At 38.8% G+C, this 24,239-nt stretch overlaps 1 protein-coding gene across 1 annotated transcript in view; it reads right to left on the reverse strand.

The window, feature by feature from the left end:
- The window catches only part of BANK1 (B cell scaffold protein with ankyrin repeats 1), a 345,748-nt gene that overhangs the window by 56,799 nt on the left and 264,710 nt on the right, over positions 1 to 24,239 (reverse strand). The window contains exons 8-9 of the mRNA XM_075543540.1: positions 19,390 to 19,698; positions 14,082 to 14,387 (exon numbers count right to left, since the gene is read on the reverse strand). Of these exons, the coding sequence (XP_075399655.1) occupies positions 14,082 to 14,387; positions 19,390 to 19,698 (615 nt within the window). The remainder of the gene's footprint in view (positions 1 to 14,081; positions 14,388 to 19,389; positions 19,699 to 24,239) is intronic.

The raw sequence follows: 24,239 nt of genomic DNA on the forward strand, positions 1-24,239 counted from the left end.
CCAATTCTTTATATTTATCATGTCTATCAATTCAATCTGTATAAAAAGGTAAACAGTGGTATATATAAAACTCATGCTCATATCGTCAGAACTGAGCCTTGGGTTATGAGTTGGTGTGATTTATATACAAAGTAGTTTTATAGTGTTTAAGATTGGTGGTGAATTAAGTGACAGTTAGTTTTAAATAGATTTAAGTTAATGGGAAAAACTAGACCAGAATGCTAGCAGAAAGAAGGTACAATTCTTTCTTTCTTTAAGAACATGTGTAACATGGTTTTCTTCAGAGCCTCTATTTGCTTATCCACAAATTTAGGACTCATATTGAGTAATATAAGGTCTCCTTGAGTTATCACATTCAAAGATAGCTATCAATTCTTACATCCAAAATCATTTCAGGCACTATTGGATTGGATCTCATTAAATTTTGAAGTGAATGTGTATTCAGATAAAATGCCATATTTTTAGGATGGGACTATTTTCAGTTTTCAGGTTAAACTAAGGGGGAAAGCAGATTGCATTGCAGGATAGTATTATTTTTGTTTTCATAATATACTGAGAAAACCTAGTCCAGCGGTTCTCAACCTGTGGGTCACGATCCCTTTGGGGGTCAAACAACTCTTTTACAGGGGTTGCCCGATTCAAAACAGTAGCAAAATTACAGTTATGAAGTAGCAACAAAAATAATTTTGTGACTGAGGGTCACCACAACATGAAGAACTTCATTAAAGGGTCGAGGCATTAGGAAGGTTGAGAACCACTCATCTAGTCTTTATGGGTACAAATTCTTGGATGCAAACCAATGCCTTCTAAAAATTATCAAGAGAATTATGATAATTAATAATATGATAATGTCAACTTTGATGACTGTACCCTCATGAAATATTAATTTTTCTCTTCTTTCTTAAAATTAGAATTTAAGATTGAGTGATGAAAAAGTTACGTGTAGTTTTCACTTCCTTTAAATAGAAAAGGTCTACTAAAAAAAGGGGCGGTGAATAAACCCCCCCACAATTGATGTACAAAATAATATTAAATAAAGCAAGTGTCTTAAATACCAATGTAATATTAAATACAGGTGAAATGACATCTAAATTTTTATCTAGAATGGAAATGACATAGAATCAAAGAAATTAGCATAGTGTTAAATATTCAAGAAATTAAGCAAAGCAGAAGTAGCAGAAGAGCAGAGTAGGAGGAGAAGGTGAGACACAATGAATTCATTTGCACAATTTTTCTTTCCAGGCTGTTTTGGAAAGATCATTGTTCAGGTCAGTTTCATTTGTGGTCTTTTCAAGCAAAGGGATTCTTACCTAACTAAACTGCTTGCAAAATTTGATAAAGGTTATTTTAAATTTTTTATAAGGAGGTAAAGTGATGAAACATAGACAATAACAGAGAAAATTCATAAAAATCTGAATTAGAACTACAAGACCCCTAAATATCTCATGCACGCAAAAAGTATACAATGAAATATTGACTTAAATACCATGGATGAAACCATTTTGAAAACTTGAGATTTCATATGAAATACAAATGGGTACACAAAAAACCTAGAACTTTTTTTCAAAGCTATGTATTTAAATATAGTCTTATTACCTTCAAAATACTCTCTATTACACTTAATACATTCATCAAACCTGAGATTCCCATCCTTGGAAACATTTTAAACACTCATCTGTTTGAATGGCTGATAGCTTCTCAATTGTTTTCTTCACCTTTTCTATGTCTTCAAACCGCTGTCCCCCTTCATTCGCAGAAACAAACAGAAGTCAAACTGAGTGAGGTCAAGTGAGTAAAGTGCATGGGGCAAGAGAGGCATGCTGTATTTTTTTGCCAAAAGCTCACACACTGAAATGGCTGCATCAGCTGGTACATTGTTGTGGTGGCAAAACCAATCCCCTGTCTGCTATAAATCAGGCCTTTTTAATCACACACTGTTAAGCAATCTTTCAGAACCTCTAAATAGAAAGCTTGATCAACAGTCTGACCTGGTGGAGTGAACCCCAAATGCACTATGAGTCGACATTTTTGTCTGTTCAGGAAGTTGACAGGCATCCAGAAGGAGGTCTTTTCATCAAACGATACTTCACCTTTTTTGAATTGAGAAAACCACTCGTACATTTGAGTTTTTTTCCATGGGGCTGTTTTTGTAAGCTGTGTCAACATCACAACAGTTTCTGTGGCACTTTTCCCTAGCAGGAATCACAATTTCACAGCCGAATGGTGTTCTCTCAAATCTGCCAGCCCAAAAAACGAGGACCGAATGAAATTGTTTTTATGAAAAAAATTCACTGTGACCAGAGAGAACCTTTCCTGGAGATGCCGCTGGGTGCACTAACTCAGAGACAATTGCTTGATGCTCACCTAGCAGGAAAAAAGATGTGTGCTAGGAAACTCCACTGGGCAGAACTGTTTGCCTTTTTGGGTGTGTACTCGTTAGAATAACATACAGATTTGTACTTAGCTCTGGACTTTCAGGGGCAGCAGCAGTATGTCTTTATTCTCCCAGTAGCCTTTCATTAGACTGCTAATGCTGGCCAACTGCTGTGCTAGGCTCTGATAAGGCAGAAGTAGGTAGGACACAATCTCCATATTGTCTTACACTCTGGCGAACTCATTTATGAAAGCCGAGAGAACATAGAAATGTGAAGCAAGCAGGAAGAGCAGCATCATAATTCAGTTCTTATACCCTTGCTCTTTCTACCTCCTTCCCCTGATTTGTGCCGTGTGCTACTCACAAAAACGCAGAATGAAGTGAAAAGTATCAGTGGATGAACCTCCTTGTCTAGGCAGAAAACTGAGAAGACAATGTTGGAACCCTGTGACTATATACACTGGCTGAGCGAGCTGATGTTCAGAGGAAAAGCTCTATTCTTTACAACTTGACTCAGACAGATTGAGTTTCTCTTGGCCTTAAACCACTACTTCATTCTTTTAGCAACAGTTACAGTTTATTAATTTGAGTAAATTTATTGAATACAAGTTACTCTATTTGAACAGACACTATTTTAAGTGGACAGCCATATCAATCACATAATATAAAGGCCTTTCATCTTGAAACAGTGTATTTTTTGGCAGAAACATAGAGACTGGAGTTGAGATACTATTTTTAGCTGAGGGTGGTTGCAAATGGACTGACAACACACAGATGTCTCTACTGTGTGTTTAGTTTGCTCTTGATATTGGCAGGGAGGGAAAGTTGAGGAACACACATCTGCAGATGTTGTGGATATTCTAAATTAATAGAAGCTTTTGTTTTCCGAGAACACATTATTTTTGCTAACTTACAATGGGGATTTTAAGTCTGTTAAATATAGTCATATTAAAATATCAAGAAATGTACTGTAAATGATATATTTATATTTAGAAGAGGCTTAATGTTACTAGACTACTGTCTTCATTTGCATACTTATCTATTTTATTTAGAAAACAATATTTTTTCTCACCACTTCCATTGAGTCAACTCAATGACCCTACAAGGCACGGAAGAACTGCCCCTCTGGGTTCTGTAGGCTGTAAATCTTTAAGGGAGCACCAAGCCTCATCTCTCTCACATGGTAGCGGGTGGTTTCGCACCACTACTTATCTGGAATAATCACTCATCTGGGTTGTTTGGATCTTCTGAGAGAGGTCAATTGGCTTGTACACTTCTCTGTGGGATGGAGAATGGCATTAGAATTTGCTGAAGATTTATTAACAACTTGCAACTTGCAGATGATTCAGCCTTGCTTGCTAAAAGCAAAGAAGACTTGAAGCACTTAATGATGAAGATAGAAGGCTATAGCTTTCAGTGTAGATCACACCTCACAATAAAGAAAACAAAAAATCTGTACAACTGGGCTAATAGTAAGTAACATCAAGATAATCTTGAAAGCAGCTATCAGGAAATCAAAAGATGTATGGAAAAAACTGGACATGGAATAAAGGAAGAGGAAAGAATTGATGCCTTTTATTATGGTGTTGGAAAAATATTAAATATACCATAGACTACCGCATAGGGAATACATCTATCTTGGAAGAAGTATAGCCCGACAGGTTCCCTTAGAGGCAAGGGTAGTGAGGCTTCATCTCCACTGCTTTGTACATGTGAGCAGGAAGGGCCAGTTCTTGGAGAAGGACGCTGTGCTTGGTAAAGTGGAGTGACAGCAAAAAAAAGAGGATGTCATTCAAATATAAATGGACGCAGCTGCTGCCACAATGTGCTCAACTGTAGCAATCATTGTGAGGGGGGCACAGGACTAGGCTGTTTCATTCTATTGGTGATAGGATTGGTCTATAGGAGTTAGAACTGACTTGTCCATACTCACAAAAATAACCTTTCAATAAATGCCTTAGTAAAATCTCCATTTGAGCTGATAGATCCCTGATGTTGGAGTTTGCTTCTTCCTCTAATGCTCCATTGCCACTTATTGCTTGATTTCTCTTTTTGTCCATCTGCCTTCTATTTAGAAATGACATAAGTACAGACTTTAATAACAAATTCTGCTTAAAAGGTGAGGTGCCCACCTTCCCGAAATGATCACTGAAGACAAATGTGTGCATAAGCAAAAGTGGTGAAAGCTGATGGTACCCGTCTATCAAAAGAAATAACATCTGAGGTCTTAAAGGATGGAAGATAAACAAGTGGCCATCTAGCCGAGAAGCACAAAGCCCGCATAGAAGAAGCACACCAGCCTGTGTGACCACAAGGTGTCAAAGGGATCAGGTATCAGGCATTAAAGAACAAAAAATCCTATCATTTTAAATGTGGGGGAGTACAGATTGGAGTCCCAAAGTCCATCTGTAGGCAACTGGAGATCCCCTTACTGAAGGGTTGTGGGGAGGAGATGAGCCAGTCAGGGTGCAGGGGAGCAATAATGAAACATACAACTTTCCTCTAGTTCTTATATGCCTCCCTCCCTCCCCCATCATGATCCCAATTCTACCTTACAAATCTGTTTAGACCAGAGGATGTACACTGGTACAGATAGGAACTGGAAACACAGGCAGTCCAGGACAAATGATCCCTTAGGACAAGTGGTGATAGTGGCAATACCTGGAGGGTGGATGGAAGATGGGGTAGAAAGGGGGAACTGATTATAAGGATTTACATATAACCTTCTCCCTGGGGGATGGACAACAGAATAGTGAGTGAAGGGAGATATCAGACAGTGTAAGATATGACAAAATAATAATACTTTATAAATTATCAAGGGTTCATGAGGGATGGGTGAGCGGGGAGGGAGGGGGAAAATGAGGAGCTGATATTAAGGGCTCAAGTAGAAAGAAAATGTTTTGAGAATGATGATGGCAACAAATGTACAAATGTGCTTGACACAATGGATATATGTATGGATTGTGATAAGAATTGTATCAGCCCCCAATAAAATTATTTTAAAAAGTCTAAAGCAGCATTTCTCAATCTTTGGGTTGCTACCCCTTTGGGGGCCAAATGACTACTTCACAAGGGTCTCCTGATTCATAACAGTAGCAAAATGACAGGTATGAAGTAGCCATGAAAATACTTTTATGGTTGGAGGTCACCACAGCATGTGAAACTGTATCCTAGGGTCACAGGATTAGGAAGGCTGATAGCCATTGGCCTGAAGGGAGAAAAGAGAATACATAGAGATAGCTATTTGATACACTTATAACTTCATCTCTAAAGTTCCAAATGTTTACTCTAGCTTCAAGGGAAACCATTTAGGCCGTACATTCTAAATAGTGGCATTGTTAACATTTGGGACCTGATGACTCTGTAGTAAGGTGCTGTCCAGAACAAGCATGGTAGAATGCTTAGCAGCATCCCTGACCTTGACCCAGTAGATATCAGTAGCCAATCCAAAACGCTCTGCCGTGAAGTTGACCTTGCACTACAGTGATCCCATAGGACTGGATAGAAATGCCTCTCTGAGTTTCTGAGACTGTAACTCTTTACAGGGTAGAAAGTCCCCACCTTTCTCTCTCAGAGAGCCTGGTGGTTTCAAACTGCAGGCCTTGAGGTTAGCAGCACAAGTCACAATGGCCATGCCACTGGAGCGCCTTCCGTAGCCAAAGAACTCCCTTCTTCCCGATAACCCAAATGTATATCATCTCCGAATGTGTCATGATGGTGAAGCACCTCTCTTAGAGAAACCTCCTTCTCAATCAATTCAACTTCTTACTTGAGATCAATTTAACAGACAGCCTAGGACATCTAAGTGCACGAAGAGATCTGCATTCTTTTTTCCGTGTAATTAAAATGCTTTAATGTCAATTCATATCAGAGTGGATTACTGTCTCCCTCCGACGTCACTACTATAAAGGAATTGAATCCCCAGGTGGTGGGTCTAGAAAAGTTCATCTTGTTAAGCCAAAAGTCTTACAGATGGACCGCCAAGTCCTTCGCAGTTTTCATTCAATTCCTTTGTAAGGACGCCAGGTCACAAGGACGTTTTGCTTTGAGAACATAAAGAACAAGCTAAAACACCTGGGTTATGCAGACAGCTTGATTCCTTTTAATGGACAGTGGGAGCTGACGTCAGAACAACAGTTCTTTTGCAGAGTTCCACAAGTTACCCATCACAGAAAGGTGTGGGGCAAGAGATGGTAGAGGAAGTCGGTAACCTTGGCCTTACAGAATGATGAATCTATCTATTCTCAGAACTCCTGTGATACAAGCATGAGGCTTTGAAGTGAAATGGTTTGTAAGTCATCCAGTCAGAGTATGATGACCCAAGGCACTTGATCTAAGGCCTACTTGTATCCATCTGACCATATCTCTACTGTATCACATTTATGATGATAAGGACACATTTTCCTTTTTTTTTTTTTTACATTTCAATCAACTTCAAGTACAAGTGAAATGCAAGTGGAAAATTTCTGAGAACCAATGAGTTGTACTTGACATTTTGGGGTCCCAGTAGTTGAATAGCTCTAAAAATGTCATCTATAACTTTGTTGTACTTCCAAATGCTAAGGGCAACTTAGTGGCAATTAAAAATGGAACAGGAAATTATATGTTACCCCAAATCAGACACATGGCTTCTTAGAAGGGATCTTGCTCTATTAATTGTTAGGGGAAAATGAGAAATTGTCCATTGAACAAATTGTTTCAACAAATTGTTGAAAAATTTCCCCCCAATAAGCATTCATTTCTTTGTGTGATTTATGAATGTAATTTTACAACCATCCTCTCCACACGGTACCAAGTGCTCATTTTCTTGTCTTGATTTATCTGAAGTAAAAAATTCTGCCACTAAAGAGGCCTATAAATCTATGTGAATTTCTCTAGCTTCTGGATGCTTAATGAACCAGATCCTTTCAGATATTACAGAGTGAAAGGGGAGAGAAAGTTTTAAAATCAGAAAGCACCCAAAACTTGTCATTTGGAAAAGCGACCTTTGGTGGCTATTGGAACATCCAGAATGGGATGAAAAATAAGTATCATGTATTTTGATGAACTCAACCAACATGGGTTTCCTCATGCATTAATTCTTTATCCCACGCGGTGCTGAGGAAATAGCTCTACTCCTTAATACGCTGCTCTGTATTAAGATGTGACTATGTTATCAATGTACGGATAGAAGGGACCTGTTGCTATAGGAAGTTAAGCATTGGACTGCCAGCTGAAGGGCTGATCACTCAAAGCAATGGGAGAAAGATGGGGCACTGGGCTTTGTAATTATCTGTAGCCTTGGAAATCCTAGAGAGCAGTTCTCTTCTGTCCTTTAGGGCAGCTACGAGAAAGAATCAACTAGACAGCAGTGGGCTTTGAGTTTTCTATGAGCACATACTACAGCTCTGCCCTTGATTGTGTGGGTTCTCCCCTACAAATTAGCTATTCTTCAAAGACAACGTGTTGTCCTTAAGTTTATTCCAACTTAAAAAAAAAAAGGAAGAGGGTGAAACTGTCCTAGAGTTGCCAAAGCTGTCATCTTTATAGAAGCAAACAGCTGCATCTTTGCTCCACGGAGTGGCTGCTGCGTTCAGATCACCAGTATGTTCAGTTAGCAAACAAGTGCTGGAATCACCGTGCCTCCGGGCTCCTTGCTTCAAACAGCATGGTTTAAAATAGGAGCAATAGAGGAAATATTAGCTTGGTAAATGCTTTGTCCATTTGACAAGCATTATGAAGTCACCTATTCTGCCTGCATTAGTAAGATTTTTGTCAATTCTCTCACTCATTCATTATTTTTATTTTACTCAATTACTGATAAAATGTTTCTTAAGCTTTTACTATGAATTTAGCACTGAGATGTTTACTAGAGACACAATTATGGGTGAAAAAATGTTGCAATTGGGCTCTTCTTTTAACTCTTGAGTTAGTGGAAATATACATATTAATAAATAATCAACATATAATATAATATATGATATATAAGATAAATGAAAGAATATCATGTAATATAAATGAAAGAAAGTAGCAGCTAATTCAGTGTAGACACATGTAGTAGCCAGATCAATAGGTATTCAAGTCTCAAATCTTCTTCTTCCTAGTTGTATGACCTTAGGAAACACATTGGAACTTAATGAATACCAGGTTTATTATCTTTCAAATGAGACAATTCATTTACATTGTGAGATTGTTGCCTGGCTAAGAATTTATTGTGAAAGTTGCTAAAATAATAATTATTATTTCTAATAATATTATTATCTAGACAAGCCTATAACTTTCGAGGACAGTTTCTTCCCTTTTCCCCCATTCCAGCTGTGTTACCTTTTTTACCTTGGACTCCAGGAAGCCATTAGAAGGCCAGTTAATGGTCTATATAGAGTTCTGACCTGCCATCCATTAATTCCTCTTAGTTTCCATTTCACCTAGTTTCTGTAATGGCCATTCTTATCTTGCTATCACTTGTCCATCTTACAGAAACTTGTAGGATAAAATCTCTCCCCCTTTCCATGTTAGTGCACTCACTAACTCATTGGTATAAGTCTATGTGGGCTCACAGTGATGGTAGAACAGGGCAAAACTGCCCCTGAATTTCTGAGACTGTAAGTCTTTATGGGAGCAAAGAGCTTTTCTTTACTTTTTTTTCTTTCTCTATAAGAGTGGCTGGTGGTCTTAAACTGCTGACCTCTTGGGTTGCAGCCCAAGCTTTAACCACTACACCACCAGGGCTAGACACTTTGAAATTGATAAAGAAGACTTTAGTGTGTACTAGTGCCAACCCCATCCCCACCCCCACCCACCAACCTCACTTGCTCTACATAAACCCTTTAGGACAATTCCAACTGGCTATTGCCTTATCTCTGTGTACAAATCCCTGTGCATTTCAGTGTCCAGGTGTTCTGAGATGTCCTCACTGGGATCTCTGGATACAAATGTTGGTTTGTTTTCTGAATTTCCTGAATAAGTCTCACCTTCTTGTGCAGCACTTGACAGATATCCAATGATACTCATAGACCTCTTTGGGTCAGTTTTGTTAACACAGGTACTTTTAGTATGACTTAAAGTTAGTAGTTTATCAAACTCATTCTCAGCCCAGAAGCGGAGCAAAGATAAAGTAGAATTGCTTGTAATTGTAATTTATTGAGTGTATACCACATCAATTGTTGTGCTGGGTATGTGCTAATTTTATCTCATTTAAAAATTAAAACAATCCTTGAGCAAGATATTATTTTAATTCCTGGTTTATAATGAGGAAACTGAATCTCAGATATCTTGTTACTTGAGTAGGAATGTAGGGTGAAGTTGATCATATGTCTTTTTGGAGTCATTATGCTTTTCCTATACCTTCCGAAGGAGCCTGGTAGCGCAGTCATTTCAAGTTGGCCTGTGATCCGCATAGTTGGCAGTTCGAAACTACCAACAGATCCGTGGGATGAAGCCTGAGCTTTCTACTCCAGTAAACGGTTATACTCTTAGAAACACACAGAGGGTCACTATGAATCAGAGTTGACTTGATTGCAGTGAGCAGAGCTTCCTAATTTAGTTCTTTATTATTTTCTTTGCAGTTTTTCTTGAGTTTCTGAAGCAGGTAGGAATTTTGCATTTTTCCAGTGTTCCCTATTCTACAGCCTCTTTGACTACATTAACACACCCGGATATGCCTCCATGCTGCTGCTACTTCTGTTCTCTGGCAAGAACTGAGGCAAATTAATGTTCTAATTGAGTGAGTGAGTTGCTGGGAAGCTGTGGCAAATCTACTTAATAGAGCTGCCTGGAAAAAGGGAAATGAAAAGGAAAGATATGATGAAAGCCTTTTACTCTCTGAAATTCAAAGCGCATCAAGAGAGAATTAGCTGATGAGGCAATGCTTATTCCACAGTGGGAACAAAAGAATCAGCAATCAATGGCATAAACAGGAGAGGCAGGCAAGCATAGCCCAGTGAAAGAGAACAGACAAACAATGGAAGGGGGTTGGCAACTTCATGATAGTTTAATTCTTGTTGCTGCGTTAGAATCTGGGCCTAATAAGCATGCCTGCTTCTATATACTTAAGGTCAAATAATTATAATAACAACAGTGCCCTTTCTATATGATATAGACATGGTATGAAAATTAAATTTTGTTACTGAATTAGAAAGACATCTTGTAAATGTTTAGGGAGTCAGTCTTGGGATGGGTCGTTGTTTCTGCTACTGTTGTCAGGTGCCATACAGCCACTAGGTGATATAAATAACCTTTATCATTTTTCAGACATTGGATATTTCTAATATCCTTTAATAAGTCTAAGTGGGCAATATGTATACACATGACAAATTACACCATAGTCATATAGGGAATTTATTTCATTGACATGCGAAAAGACTATCATTTTGTACTGTGTAAACCTTTGTGCAATTGATAAATGAATGAGAAGGCATATAGTTCAGCTACACTTAATGAGGATTAGTTAAAACCATGAGGATTAGTTAAAAGTCTAAAGCAGTTATAGCCCACAATTTTTCTTCTAATCTTGCACAGAAAGGCAATCCATCACGGCAGGATATTTATTCTTTGGAGAAACTGAACATGAATGCCTCAGGACATGGTGCGGGATGCACATCATACATCAGGACTTTCACAATGCATTGAAAACAGGGAGCACATGATCAACTGTTCGTTCAAAATATGGATATAGCCCAGTCTCCTTTCCTCATACAAGTCTGAGAAGACTGACAGCCTAGGTGTAGACTAGAATTATTTGGATTCTACTCTAGAAAGAACTGAAAGTTCTGGAAGATGCAGTGCTGTGCACTGTCAATTTGATTCTCCCAAGAATCGGAGGAAATTCCGTGAGAAAGCTGGTATCTGTCCTTCACCTTTCAAATTACCAAATTGTTTCCATTCAGGATTGTTTGTGTTTTATTCTTAAATGATAAATAATAGTTATGAATAACTGGATATCTGATGGAAGTATCAAGCATTAAAAACAGAACCCAAAACAAGCAAGTAAGCACAAACAAAGATAAGACAATACAAGAGCAGAAGATAAATAAATATCAGGAAATAAAAGAAATATTCAAAAAGTATACAAAAAGTATAACACATATCACAAAAAGGCCAAAGTAAATTGATATTAAATGATATCACGACAACCCTCCACCCAACTAAATGAGAAGAGAATAGAGTATAAATGAACAAATAGAGAATAAGGCAAAGCTCTTGGGAATTAACAATAGCAAGTATGTAGTCACTAGAAGGAGAGGAAGATAAAGCCAAACGTGGAAAGGCATGATGTCACTATTGATGCCTCTGAGAAAAATCCTTAAAATCTGAGTAAAAAGACAGTGGACATCTTTAGAAGGTAACTAAGGATTTTGCTAAATGATGTGCATTTTCTCTCTTTAAAACTTTCTGAGTGTCATGAACCTCTGCAAAGACCTTGTTTCCAGATTTTAAAAATTGTATGAGGGGGTACCCTATCCCCAAACCAGACTGTTTTGTTCAAAGCTATGCATTTAAATTATTTTACAAAACAATCCCATCACCTTCAAAGTACTCTCCATTACACAAAACATTGGTCAAATCGGCGATTCCATTCTTGGAAGCACTTTTCAAACTCATCTGTCTGGGTGGCTGACAGCACCTCCCTCCCTTTTTTCTTCACCTCTTCTCTGTGTCCAAATCACTGTCCTTTCATGTCCCTCTTCATTGGCAGAAACAAAAAGAAGTCACAAGGAGTGAGATCAGGGGAGTGAGGTACATGGGGCAACAAGAGAGGCAAGCTGTTGTTTGCCATAAACTCCTGCACTGAGATGGATGTATGTGCAGGTGCATTGTCATGGTGGAAAAAACAGTTCCCCATCTGTCACAAACCAGGACTTCTTTGTGGCAAACTTTTACGCTATCATTTCAGAACCTCTAAATAGAAAGCTTAACAGTTTGACCTGGGGGAATGAATTCCAAATGTGTTTTTGTCCAGTTGGAAGTTGACTTGTCCAAATGAGGTTTGTCATCAATGAACATTTCACCTTTTTTTGAAATGAGAAAACCACTTGTACACTGAAATTTTTCCCATAGCACGGTTCTAGTAAGCTGCATTCAAAATTACAACAGTTTCTACGGCTGTATTCCCGAGCAGGAAACAAAATTCCACAGCTGTTCACTGTTCTCTTAATTTAGAAATCAAAAGAGAGGGAAACAGCTTTCACCAAAAAATCCTTGTGACCAGACAGAACCTTCCCAGGAGATGCCACTGGGTGCACCAACTCAGAGGAAGTTGCTAGGTGCTTACCTACTGGGCAAAACTGTGAACTATGAAAGCTCTGCTGGGCGGCACTTTGGGTGGGGGGTACCCCTTCATGATACTGGTATTTGGTAACCTTGCCAGACACATAGTGAGGGCTTATGGCAGATAATTACTATAATAGTTCTGATAATTTCTAATTAAAGCCTATTCTCTGCCTTAATACTCCAGAAATTTGTCCAATACATGTTCACTTTCACTGAAACATTCATTTATTTGTCCATAATTATTTACTGATTTGTTTTAGGTTCTTGCAGATTATCACCAGTAGAGAATTGATAGTTATGTTTTGTTCTGGTAATAACTTTTTGAATACTTGATAGATTTTCTTATACTATGTAAGTAATACAAAATTTTATTTAGAACACTAGAGATGAATAGGTACACCTTAGTTGGATTTAGCGCATATTTAAATGTTCAATTGTAGAATTGATTTGAATTATTTGGATTTATAATATATTGCCTCTCAAATATAGTTATACAAACATTTTGTTTAATTCAAAACATTTTGTTGAAAATTTCTAATAAAACATCACATTCTATGCTCTGTATTTATTTGCTTATCTGTCTCTTGGAATTTCTTTGAAGCACCTCAAGGTGGGGAACTATTTTTATTTCATATTCTCAGTCCCAAGTATGACATTGAGCCCCTAGAAAGCATTCAGTATATGTGTGTGTCATACACCCATGAAAACAAACAATCTCTTAGGCACTATGAACTCATGCTATGTACAAACCAATATGGTTCACAGGATGTCATAAAATAAGTTGAGGTTAAGCTACCCAGCTGGAACTGTAAACATTAAAAAGCTCCAAGGATTTGTTCCTTGTTTTTCCTCCTTTATATCCAACTGAGTCGAAGAAGGGAAAGAATTGAAGTTTAGAATGAAGTAGTCCTCTAGGATAAATGGAGTGAATCACTGAGGTAAAGTTAAATTTCAGATTAATTGGAGCAAGGTTACTGTATAGCTTAGATCCCTCAAAAGTTAAAGTCATTTTAAATCAAATTAGGGAAAAAAACAATACCTTACGGTTTGCTACCTGCCAGATTTTCTTTGTGTTGCAGATTGTCAGGAGGAATTGACTTAACTTATGTAGAATTATAAATTAAGTTGCAAATAGAATTTCTCCCTATTTACCATAAGAACAAGTAAGTTTCATGGATGGTTTGTCCAGTTTCCTTATTAACAATAAGCTTGAAATCAGAATCTAACCCACCATCGTTCCTATTTTGTTTCTTCATGTGTTTCTAAATTTAAAGATGGATTTATGCAACTCCCTGTGACTTGAAATCTCGGTCTCACACATTTTGGAGCATTTTTAGATACAACTATTAATCCAGTCACCTCATACTTCATATGCATGCGCATGCGCGCACACGCTAAGTACAACCACCCCCATTCAATAAACAAACACACACACAAACAGAAACAACAAGATCATTACCTTGAGCTATATAAGGTGTAGTTTCCTGCTTGGTGGGGATATTTGCCGGCCGAGGAGTGGGAGCTGGAGGGCGGTTTATAATGAAAGATCGACTTCCAAATTTTTTCTTTATGCTCCTATTGGCCAGGATCGTATCATACTCCTTGTCGTCAATCTCAGTAAAGGTGTATGGATCCTCCTCCTCGTCCTCCTCCTCCTGCTCCTGTTCATCTCCCTCCTCTTTGTGGGGCTCACTTCCTGCTCCTTGTCTGCCATCAGGGTCGCACCAGGTTTTATGTCTTTCCATTTGGCCTTGAAGGGCTGTTCCTGTTTATGAAATGTTTAGATTGTGTTTATTCTTTTGTTATGCATAATGCGATTGAAGTTCATCTTTCAATTGCCTAAGCACACTGGTTTAATCAATGGCACAGGAAACCATATAAGGCAGTGGTGCTCAACCTTCCTAATGCCACGCCCCTTTAATACAGTTCCTCACGTTGTGCTGACCCCAACCATAACATTAGTTTCGTTTCGTTAATAACTGTAATGTTGCTACTGTTATGAATTGGGCGACCCCTGTGAAAGGGTTGTTCGGCCCCCAAAGGGGGCGTGGCCCACAGGTTGAGAACCGCTGATTTAAGGGTTCCGGTGTCATGGAAGGCTGTGTGTTAGCACCTAGGTCCTAGAAGGAAGGAAAGAGCCCTCCATTCCTGCTATAGCCGCTTGCCGTTTGCAATTGTTAACCTTGTCAAGGAAAAAGCTTGCTTTACATGATTTTTTCTGTGTGTGCATATTAGTATTTTCATATAATCTTATATGTTACAGTTTATCAATGACTTGAAATCAGGACATTGAGTTATGAAGTTTCTCGTTCCAAATACCTTTGTATTTTTTTAAGCATAAAATTCTGCGATTCGCTTTTCATTTGAAGTCATTTGAGATGGCACAGGGATGTTGGCTGCAGCGCAGCGTCTCTGGAACCAGAGGCTCCAATAGTTCTCTGAGCAGTCATTCTCGTTCTGCCGAGGAAAACCAGTGTTCAAAGGGGCAGCTCTTGAATTTTTTACAGCATGAGCTTGGTTTTTAATGGAAGGATACTGAAAGTAACTCTGGAAATTTCTTGACATCCAATATAATGTAAATAATCAATGGCTTGGGGATGAAATCAAATAAAAAATCAAATGACTGCTTTCGTAGTCTTTGATGATTTTCCTATTCATTTAAATTTGTATACATTTTGAGACTAAATAAGTAAAATATCTCAGTGGCAATTATTTAGAAGACAAATATTTCAGAATATACTTGGTTGATTAAGAAATTGAGAATTTTGTTGTTTCTCTATCACACCACTGAAGTTCTTCCCCCCCGCCCACTTACTCCTTTGATAAGTGTTTTGTTTAAGGTGTCAATGAAAATAATTAAATGGAAAGGATTTAGCCATTGGCTACCAAAGCAGTACTTTTCAATGGTTCTGAGAGATTCGTGTTTGGTAGCTCAGAGAAAACAAAAATCTTCTCTCTTTGTTGGTAAAGGAGGGACTGAAAAATTAAAACTTAAGGATATTTTGGTGGAAAATACGCATGTTAAGAAGAAAACCAAGATGTAGCGCAAGATAAGAGGATATTAGGAGAAGATTAAACAATAGTTTTAGTTAGATTTATAAGCAGAATATTAGGATAATTCCCCAACAGGCAATTAGGCCTAATTGTTCCAGTTATTTTAATCTAAGAAGATGCACTGCCTGTGTGCCTAGCACTAACTTTAATATCACCTTGACTTGCGTTTTTCCTCTGAATAACATGACTTTGAGATTTTGACTTCATGACTTGTTTCTTGGAGAGCAGCACAGGGGACCCAGATTACATGTGCGGGACACTCGCACAGTGCTTCGGCGTTAGCGGAATGTGTCTCGGCTCTGCTGCTGTGCACAGATTTCCTGAGCTGTGACCTTCCCATGTTTCCCTTCCTGCCACCTTTCCCAGCGTGTCCTTAAGCTGGAGTTGTCCTCAGATGATACATGGTGCTTTACTTTCTAGTGCATCACATTATACTTCTCATTCAGAGCAGGACTTGAGCTTTTTCAGTTTACATCGTACATTAATCAATCAAGATGAAAATGACTATAATTTCAGTTTCTGAAGTAACTGGTGTGGCAGTGTATTCTAGAGACAAGAACCTTTAAAGTCCAGAGACTCATTCATGTAAATGAGCATTTGACACATTAAAATGATAAATTCCATAGTCTGGGGTCTGAGTCAAGACCACATGAATGCCATCTATAAAAAACCCCACAAGAACCAGTTGCAGTTGAGTTGACTCCTGCCCATGGTGGCTCATGGAGTGTGTCAGAAACAACTGTGTTCCATAGGACATTTAATGATGTGTTTTTTTGGGGTGGGGTGGGGTGGGGATGGAGTAGATCATCAGATTTTTGTTCTGAGGTACGTTGAGTAGACTGGAACTCCAGTCTTTCTGTTACCAGCCAAGAGTGATACCGGCCTTATAGAGTGGTTGTGAAAATAAAGGGGCTCCCTGTGTCATTCACAAATTGAAAATGCTCTACAGTGCTATATACTATTATTTTCCCTAAGAAACTTGTCCATATAAACATTGTCGGGACTTTTTTGATGTTTAGACCATGAATATGGCAGCTTCTTTTCTTACTAAAAAAGCTATTACCTTAAAGACAATTCCTGAAGGTATCACCTAAACGTCAACAACCCAGACATATTCACTGGTTAAAATAAAGAAATAGACGGTATAGCCTTTTAAATGTCTTAACAACAACAAAAACAACAAACTTCAGATAAAAATAAAACCCAACGCCATAAAGTTGATTTCAACTCATAGTGATCCTAAACATAACTTCTGAAGCTCGAAATCTAGATGGGAGCACATAGCCTCATCTTCATCTCTTCTAGCAGCTGCTGGTGCCCTGGTAGTGTAGTGGTTATGTGTTGGGCTGCAATCTGGATGGTTGGTAGTCTGAGAAACCCACGCCCTGGCAGCTGTGAGTCAGGATGGACTCAGGGGCAGTTAGTGAGTTTGTTTGAGTAACTGTTGGCGGGAACTGTCCAACCTTGGGATTAGCAACCCAGTGTGTCGCCAGGGCTCCTTTTAAGGAAACGACAGCAGGACATTGCGTTATTCCTTTATGGCCAATGTCAGCTCTCTGGAAAAAGGTAAAGGCATTGGTACTGCATGCACACTAGAGAGAGAGAGTAATGGGTTTTAAGTTAAGGGCTGAGTTTGTATTTAGTTTTGCCCTTCAGATTTGGTACTTTCCAGGGGGCACATTAGCCAACAGTATGCTTCCAGACTTAGATATCTGGTGAACAGTGTTTGTAAAGTGGTAGTTATAGACCTAACAGCAAAGGTAACATGTATAAAATTTTACTTTAAGAACCTTATAGTTTAATATTATTTCCTTTAAGAGAAGTAACTGCCACATGACAGCTGTGTCTTCTTAATAACTGATGTCAATTACTATATAAAATTGTTGACATCCATAAAAATTAGAAATATCTGCTAGCATTTGTTTTGCATTTACTACCCACCCATGCTTTCCCCCAAGTAATAATCTTCCTATATAACTGATATATCCCAGACTCTAAAAGAACATTGCACATAGTAGGTAATCACCTGAAATTTATTGACGGAGTAAATGAATCACAGTAGTGTTCATTAGGTATTTGATACTTTCTATTAAGCAATACTTTCTAAATATACTGGAAAACCTTAATTAAGATATAGTATCAAGCCTTAATTAAGGTTTGTGCTGATACGCTTAAGCTTTTATGGAGATGAAACATTCAAGGACACAGGTATGAAGTGTCATGCATTCAGATTTCACTCTCTGAAACTGGGTTTATGTGCTTTCTCCGCAGGCTCACAGGATCCAACAAGCGAGGTATGGGAACAACTACAGTTTTGTAATGGGTATTAAAAATTCTTCTTAATAAATTTTTTATAAGAACACATTTGAATTTGGGAAGTAAATATAAAATAAAATGGGAATAATTAGTCACACTAGAGAATCGCCAGTGGCCCAATAGATGAATCATCAGACTGTCTGACACCCCTCCCCCTTTCTCCTCTGGAGAAATGGAGGCAGTCTGCTCCCCTATTTGCAGCTTTGGAACCCCAGTGGAACAGTTCTGATCTGCCCAGTGTGGGCTGCGGGTCACAAGCGACTTGATGGCATTGGGTTCATTAAGAAGTCTAGTGTGATCCTGGGGCTACAATTTCTCAGGTTGAGGAGCACACCAATTAGATAAGCCCAGTGCGGGCTCCTCTTCCTGCTCCCTAGGGAAACGTTCTTCCAATTGTCCTCCTTCAGGAGTCCCTGGTGGTGGTCGATCAAAGGGAGGGTTGGTGTTTCGAATTCACACACAGGTGTCTGGGAATCATGCCTGATCGACTTTGAAAGGTCACAGTCTTGAAACTCCGATGCAGTAATTCTTTTGTGCATAACAGGTTCACCATGGAGTGGAAGCTTCTCTATGGAAACGAACAACGGCCTACAAGTTTTCTGCAACGAACGTGATCACAGCCACGTCAACTGGTCTTCCACTTTAGCGGTAAGAGAATGTTCTTAGACTTTGATTTAAAGGCACAGTTACACATGCGATGTGTGATTAACACTCTATCACTGAATCCCCAATAGATACCGCTGAAAAGCAGTCAAAGTCATTTTCAAATCATCTGTAAAACATTAGTCTTTCTCTTTGGCTTTGGCCAAAAGACTAACTGTATTATTTAAATGCCTTATGTCTATTCTATGTGAAGAGCTAGATTGCTTTCAGGTTTTATCTCTTTACTTAAGGTTTAGAATAAGATTTTTAAAATACAGGGCCAGGCACTTGTTGATTCGTTTCTTAGCCCTATCTACCAAAGAGGCCACAGTGGCAGTTGCCGGGTAGAATTTTCTTCCCAGATCTGCACCTCCTGTGCAACCACCACTTATTTGTTAGCGCAGCGTGGAGTGTGTTGCCATTATTGTAAGAAACAGCTTCAAATTCTAGACAACTATGGCCTAGGGAGCATGGCCATGGCTGGGTACTCTACCGCTGACAATCAGCTAAAGCACACCCTCTGCATGACAATCGTTGGCTCTTCAACCTGTCATGAGGATGGACCAGGACTGGGTGTGGTTTTAAAAAATGATTTGGCTTATTCCCTTCTTCAGTTGTGCATGAGATCATAAGTCAAAGGCTGGCTATTGCAGTTAACAGCAACAACGATTTGCTCATGAACAGGAGATATATCCTCCCACTACTGTCTTTGGAAGCAGAGCCCCTAGCGTTTTTATTTTGTATCTCCAGCTTACCTGGGAATGGCAGTTGAGGTATGTCCAGTTGGGGGGCAGTAGCTACAGGTCGTGGTGGAGGAAGAGGTGGTCTGTTGCGTAGAAGCGGCTCCTGTGAGTTTTGTTCCGATTCATCTCCAGGCACGAACACATACAAGTCCTCGTACTGGTTCTCAGAACCCTCACTGCCAGCCTCGCTTGGGCTCTGCTCATCTTCCTTGTCCGAGTCATTCCCAGTTTCTTCCTCTGTTGCTTTAACTGCCTCAGCTCTTTTGATATCCAACTTGCATGTCTGCCAGCGTTCATGATGAAATACTGCATTCTGTGTAGCTGTTTATGATAAAGATTTTATTCTTTGCTTTGAACACACCATCTGGAGGCATTTCACATTTTGTAATTTCACACAGAAGTAGTAATACTGCTAATAAAACTTTTATGAACTGATATAGTGGAAAGCTGTCAAATGCTTAGCTTTGGTGAACACTCCTTTCTGGGTGTTTAAAATATTTACCAAATGAACAGTCAAAGCTGCCATTGTATCTTGCCATCTCAGAACATGATACACTCATGGATATAACAACATTCTGAGCCCCTGGAATTAGTGTTAAGCAGATTCATATGTTTGACAGGATTATTATATTTTTATTAGAATACAGAAGAACTGATCTCATAAAATAGGCAAAAACTAAATAACAGAAAAGGTAAAGATAAGGAAACACACAAAAATTCCCTTGACTTGCATACAAGTAATGCAATAAAAGTTCATCTTTTTTAGTTATGATTTCAATATGTATTTATCAACAGACACTATTTTAATTTTGTCAAAATGCTTTTTATAAAAAATGCTACATTTTAATGGTGAAGCTACCCAAATAATTACTAATGGATAACTTAACAAAGTTCAGTTTTCTCAGCTACCAATGGATTCTATCAGGAAATTTTACCAAATAAACCAGTTACATTCCCTGTACCTAATCTAAAACGGTGATTCCTCCTTTGTTTAATACAGTACACTGTACATGCTGGTTAGTCTTTCAGAAAGAAAAGAAAAAAATACTGAAATTCTAAAAAACTTGAATCTTAATAAACCCCTTTGATTAATATTTTAAAGTAAAATAAACTCTAAAATTTAAAAATTCAAAAGATTTTGGAGGCATTGCACCAGAGGGATTGTAAATTGCCATCGCTGCTACAGCGGAGAAACAGGGAACTTAAACAGAAGAACTACGCTTAGCTCTAGCTCAATAGGTCAAATAGCAGAATTCAGAGAACAGAACTTAGCTTTTAAAGTGAAAAGAAAAATTGCAGATATTTTTGAGAAACGCCATGTGGGAAATCTATGTTCATGTTGGTACCCAATATTTCTACATAGATTTTTCTTTCCTTTAAAAAAACAAAAAAAAAAAATGGAGAGCAAATGCTTTGACAATGATTAGGGCAAAGAATGTACCGATGGGCTTTATACAATTGATGTATGTATGGATTGTGATAACAGTTGTATGAGTCCCTAATAGCATGTTTAAAAAAATAAATAAAAGACAAAAAAATTCTTTCATATTCAAGAGAAGAACAAGGCAGTTTCCAATACTAGGGCTGGATACAAAGATTCTTTTGATGAACAGTCAGGCTTTAGTTCTTTCTATTAATGATTGCACAGCTATTTTATCTGCCTTTCTAACCCTAACACAAAGCAAGGAGCCTGAAATAGAGTAGTCCTTAGTTGTGTGAATTGAGTAGTGATGGGGGTGGGTGACTCATGGGAGGAAATGAACTTCACTGTTTCTGTCCGGGCAAACCAAACACTGGCTTACAATCACACTGACGTTATAGAAAATGATTTGTGGCCACTCTCCTCTTTATAGAGGTCGGCATTTCTCAGTACTGAGCAAGCAAGCAAGTCTCCATGGTGTTTGTCAAGGATGACAAAACTAGGAATCCAGCCCGTGGCCGAGCTTAATTTAGTGGGTCCGTGAATTTCAGCAAGTTGCTTAGTAACTGTGAGACCAATCGAATCTGCTCACTTAGCGTGTCCTGTGCCTTCACGCTTCTCTCCCACGAACGAGTCTGAAGATGATTTGCATCATTTCCATCATTGCAATCGCATGAGGCTTCATATACGGGAGTCTCTGGTCCTGAAAGGTTTGTCGATAGGAGCTTGTCTGAACAGGGAACTGAAATAATGCTCACTTATTATTATTTGACTGTTCTTCTGCTGAGTAAATGTCACAAGGACAATGTAGTTATCATCAATGGTGCCATTCAACTCACTTTGGTTGTAGTTTCAAATGATAAATATATTATATAGAACCTGAAAACATGGGTATTATTTCATTAACAATCTCACATTGGAGGGGAGGCGTTCTCTAATCATGTTTGAGTTTGGTATTTTTTTCCAAAATAGAAGGTATATTAAAAAATATTGCATTTATATATGCCCTCTCTTTAGTTTGCAGCTCAGCTAATGTTTGAAAAATGTGTGGTCAATAATATTTAGTTGGACATCTACTATGTGCTGTTAAATGCAGTGGACATATGGATAAAGTACAAAACAAAATCCATCCTGATCCTTTTCATCCCATACATTAGGAGGACTGTACTGGTAAGACATCAGTGATCAAGTACATATATTCTAGATGGTGCGCAGTGTCATAAGGAGGAGGAGAATAGGCAAATCGTGAGTAATGAGGGCAAAGCAATGCCGTCAGGTACACGGAGGATGAGTGTGCAGAGGTAGCAGAAAACATAAGAAGCCTACTGTGACCATGACCAAACAAGAGAGATGGGAACACAGAGATTATCTTTGGCCCATGGCTGCTGAAAATCTTGTCTTTTACTGAGCGTGATGAGCAGCATCTGGCTGATAAGCACCGGTCCGGAATTCGAGACTCCCAGCCACTCCTGGGGAGAAGATGCAGCTATGTGCTCCTGTCCCGATTTATAGTTCAAAAAGCCATTTACAGGTCATCCTACATCAGAACATACTGTTGGTAGTGGGTTCAATTTTGTTATTGTATGTTTGGTTTATGCTGAGAAGGTATGGGAGCAGAAGAGTGATATATTATTTTAGTTGTTTGGTGAAGCATACAGTATGAAAAGTGACAAGTGTGGAAGCTGCTGTTTCAAGTGTGTTTTTGCTATCATTATTTCTTTTTCACAGCAGTACTGCTACCATTTTAAACCGGCGAATTCTTTGTTGGGGTTGGAGGTCTGCCCTGTGCATTTCATTACATTTCACAGTAATTTTGGTCTGAGTATCTTACTTCAGCAACTTCCCTTTAAGCCCCAGATGTGACCATCACAATTGTCTGTTTTCACTGTCAAGGAGCAACAAGTTGGAATGAGTGTGCTAGCGCAGTGATGCAAGGAGCAGGTGCTAACTGCCTGGACCGGGGTAAGTAACACAGGGATGAGAAATGGATGGATACTGATTATTCTATCAATAGTCAACTGATTGCATATAGTAGGTGAGAAAAAGCAACAAGACACGGGTTTTTGGACTGAACAAAGGGAAAAAGGAATTTTCACTTCCTGAGAAGGAATTTCAGCTGGTGGAGCGGGTTTGGGAACCCGCCTAGAGTAGGGTTTTTGACTTAGGAACTGGTGCTTGTGACATGCCTATATGACCAACTAGTAAAAATGTGGAGTGAGTAAACAATTGTGTATCATTGAACTTGGCTTAATAAATAGAATTCATAAACAGTGGAAGAACATTCTGAATGAGTTGCCAGACCGTGCATTGTTCTTATTAGGTGCCCTCAGACGTACAACCACTTGTTGCAGCCATGGCATCAATCCATCTCATGAAGGATCTTGCTCTTTGTCACTGTCTTTCGCCTTTACCGAGAATGATGTCTTTTTCCAGAAATAGGTGTCTCCTGGTAACATGTCCAACGTAAGGAGACAAAGCCTCCCCATCCTCACCTTTACGGAGCATTCAGTTTGAAGTTCTTCCAAGGTAGATTGTGTGCTCCTTTGACACTTCATTGTACTTGCAGTATTCTTTGCCAGTACTATAATTTTGGTGTATTGATTCTTCTTCCATCTTCTTTATTTAAGGTTCAATTTTCACAGGCATATGAGCTGATTGATAATACAATGACTTGGATCAGGAATACTGCAGGCCCCAAAGTGAGGGCTCGGGCTCTCCAACACTTTAAAGAGTCTTGTTCAGCCGACTTACCCATTCCAATGTGCCATTTAGCCTCTTGACTGCTGCTTCCATGAATATTGATAGTGGACTCAAACAAGATGCAATCTCTGACTTCATCCTTCTCTTCATTTATCATAAAGCTACCTATTGTTCCTAGTGCTATGATTATTGTTTTCTATTGTAGTCCTTGATCATCATCAGTAAGTGATTCGAGTCTTCATAGTTTTCAGCAAGCAGAATTGTGTAATCTGCATAGCACAGGTTTTTAATAAGTCTTCCTCCAATCCTAAAACCACATTCTTCTCCGTAAAGTCCAGAACTTCAGAGTGTTTGCTCACTATGCAGATTGAATAAGTCTGCTGAAAGGCTACAACCTGGCTGTGGACCTTTCTTGATTTCAGAGCGCTCGCAATGCCCTCGTTCTGTTCTAAAGACTACATCTTGATCCATGTGCTGTTTCCACATGAACACAATAAAATATTCAAGAGTTCCTTGTCTCTTGGTGTTACCCACAGCTTGTTATGAGTCACATCATCAAATGCCTTTATATAGTCAAAATAAGATAAAAGTAAACAATTCGTTGGGATCCTCTTACTTCAGACAAGATACATCTGATGTCAGCAATAAGAGCTCTCATTCCAGGCCCTCTCCCGAATCAAGCTTGAATTTTTGGCAGCTTCCTATCAATGTACTGCTGTAATAGTTGTTGTAGTATCTTCAG

The sequence above is a fragment of the Tenrec ecaudatus genome, chromosome 3 (assembly GCF_050624435.1).
Source record: "Tenrec ecaudatus isolate mTenEca1 chromosome 3, mTenEca1.hap1, whole genome shotgun sequence".
In the NCBI taxonomy this organism is placed as follows: Eukaryota; Metazoa; Chordata; class Mammalia; order Afrosoricida; family Tenrecidae; genus Tenrec; species Tenrec ecaudatus.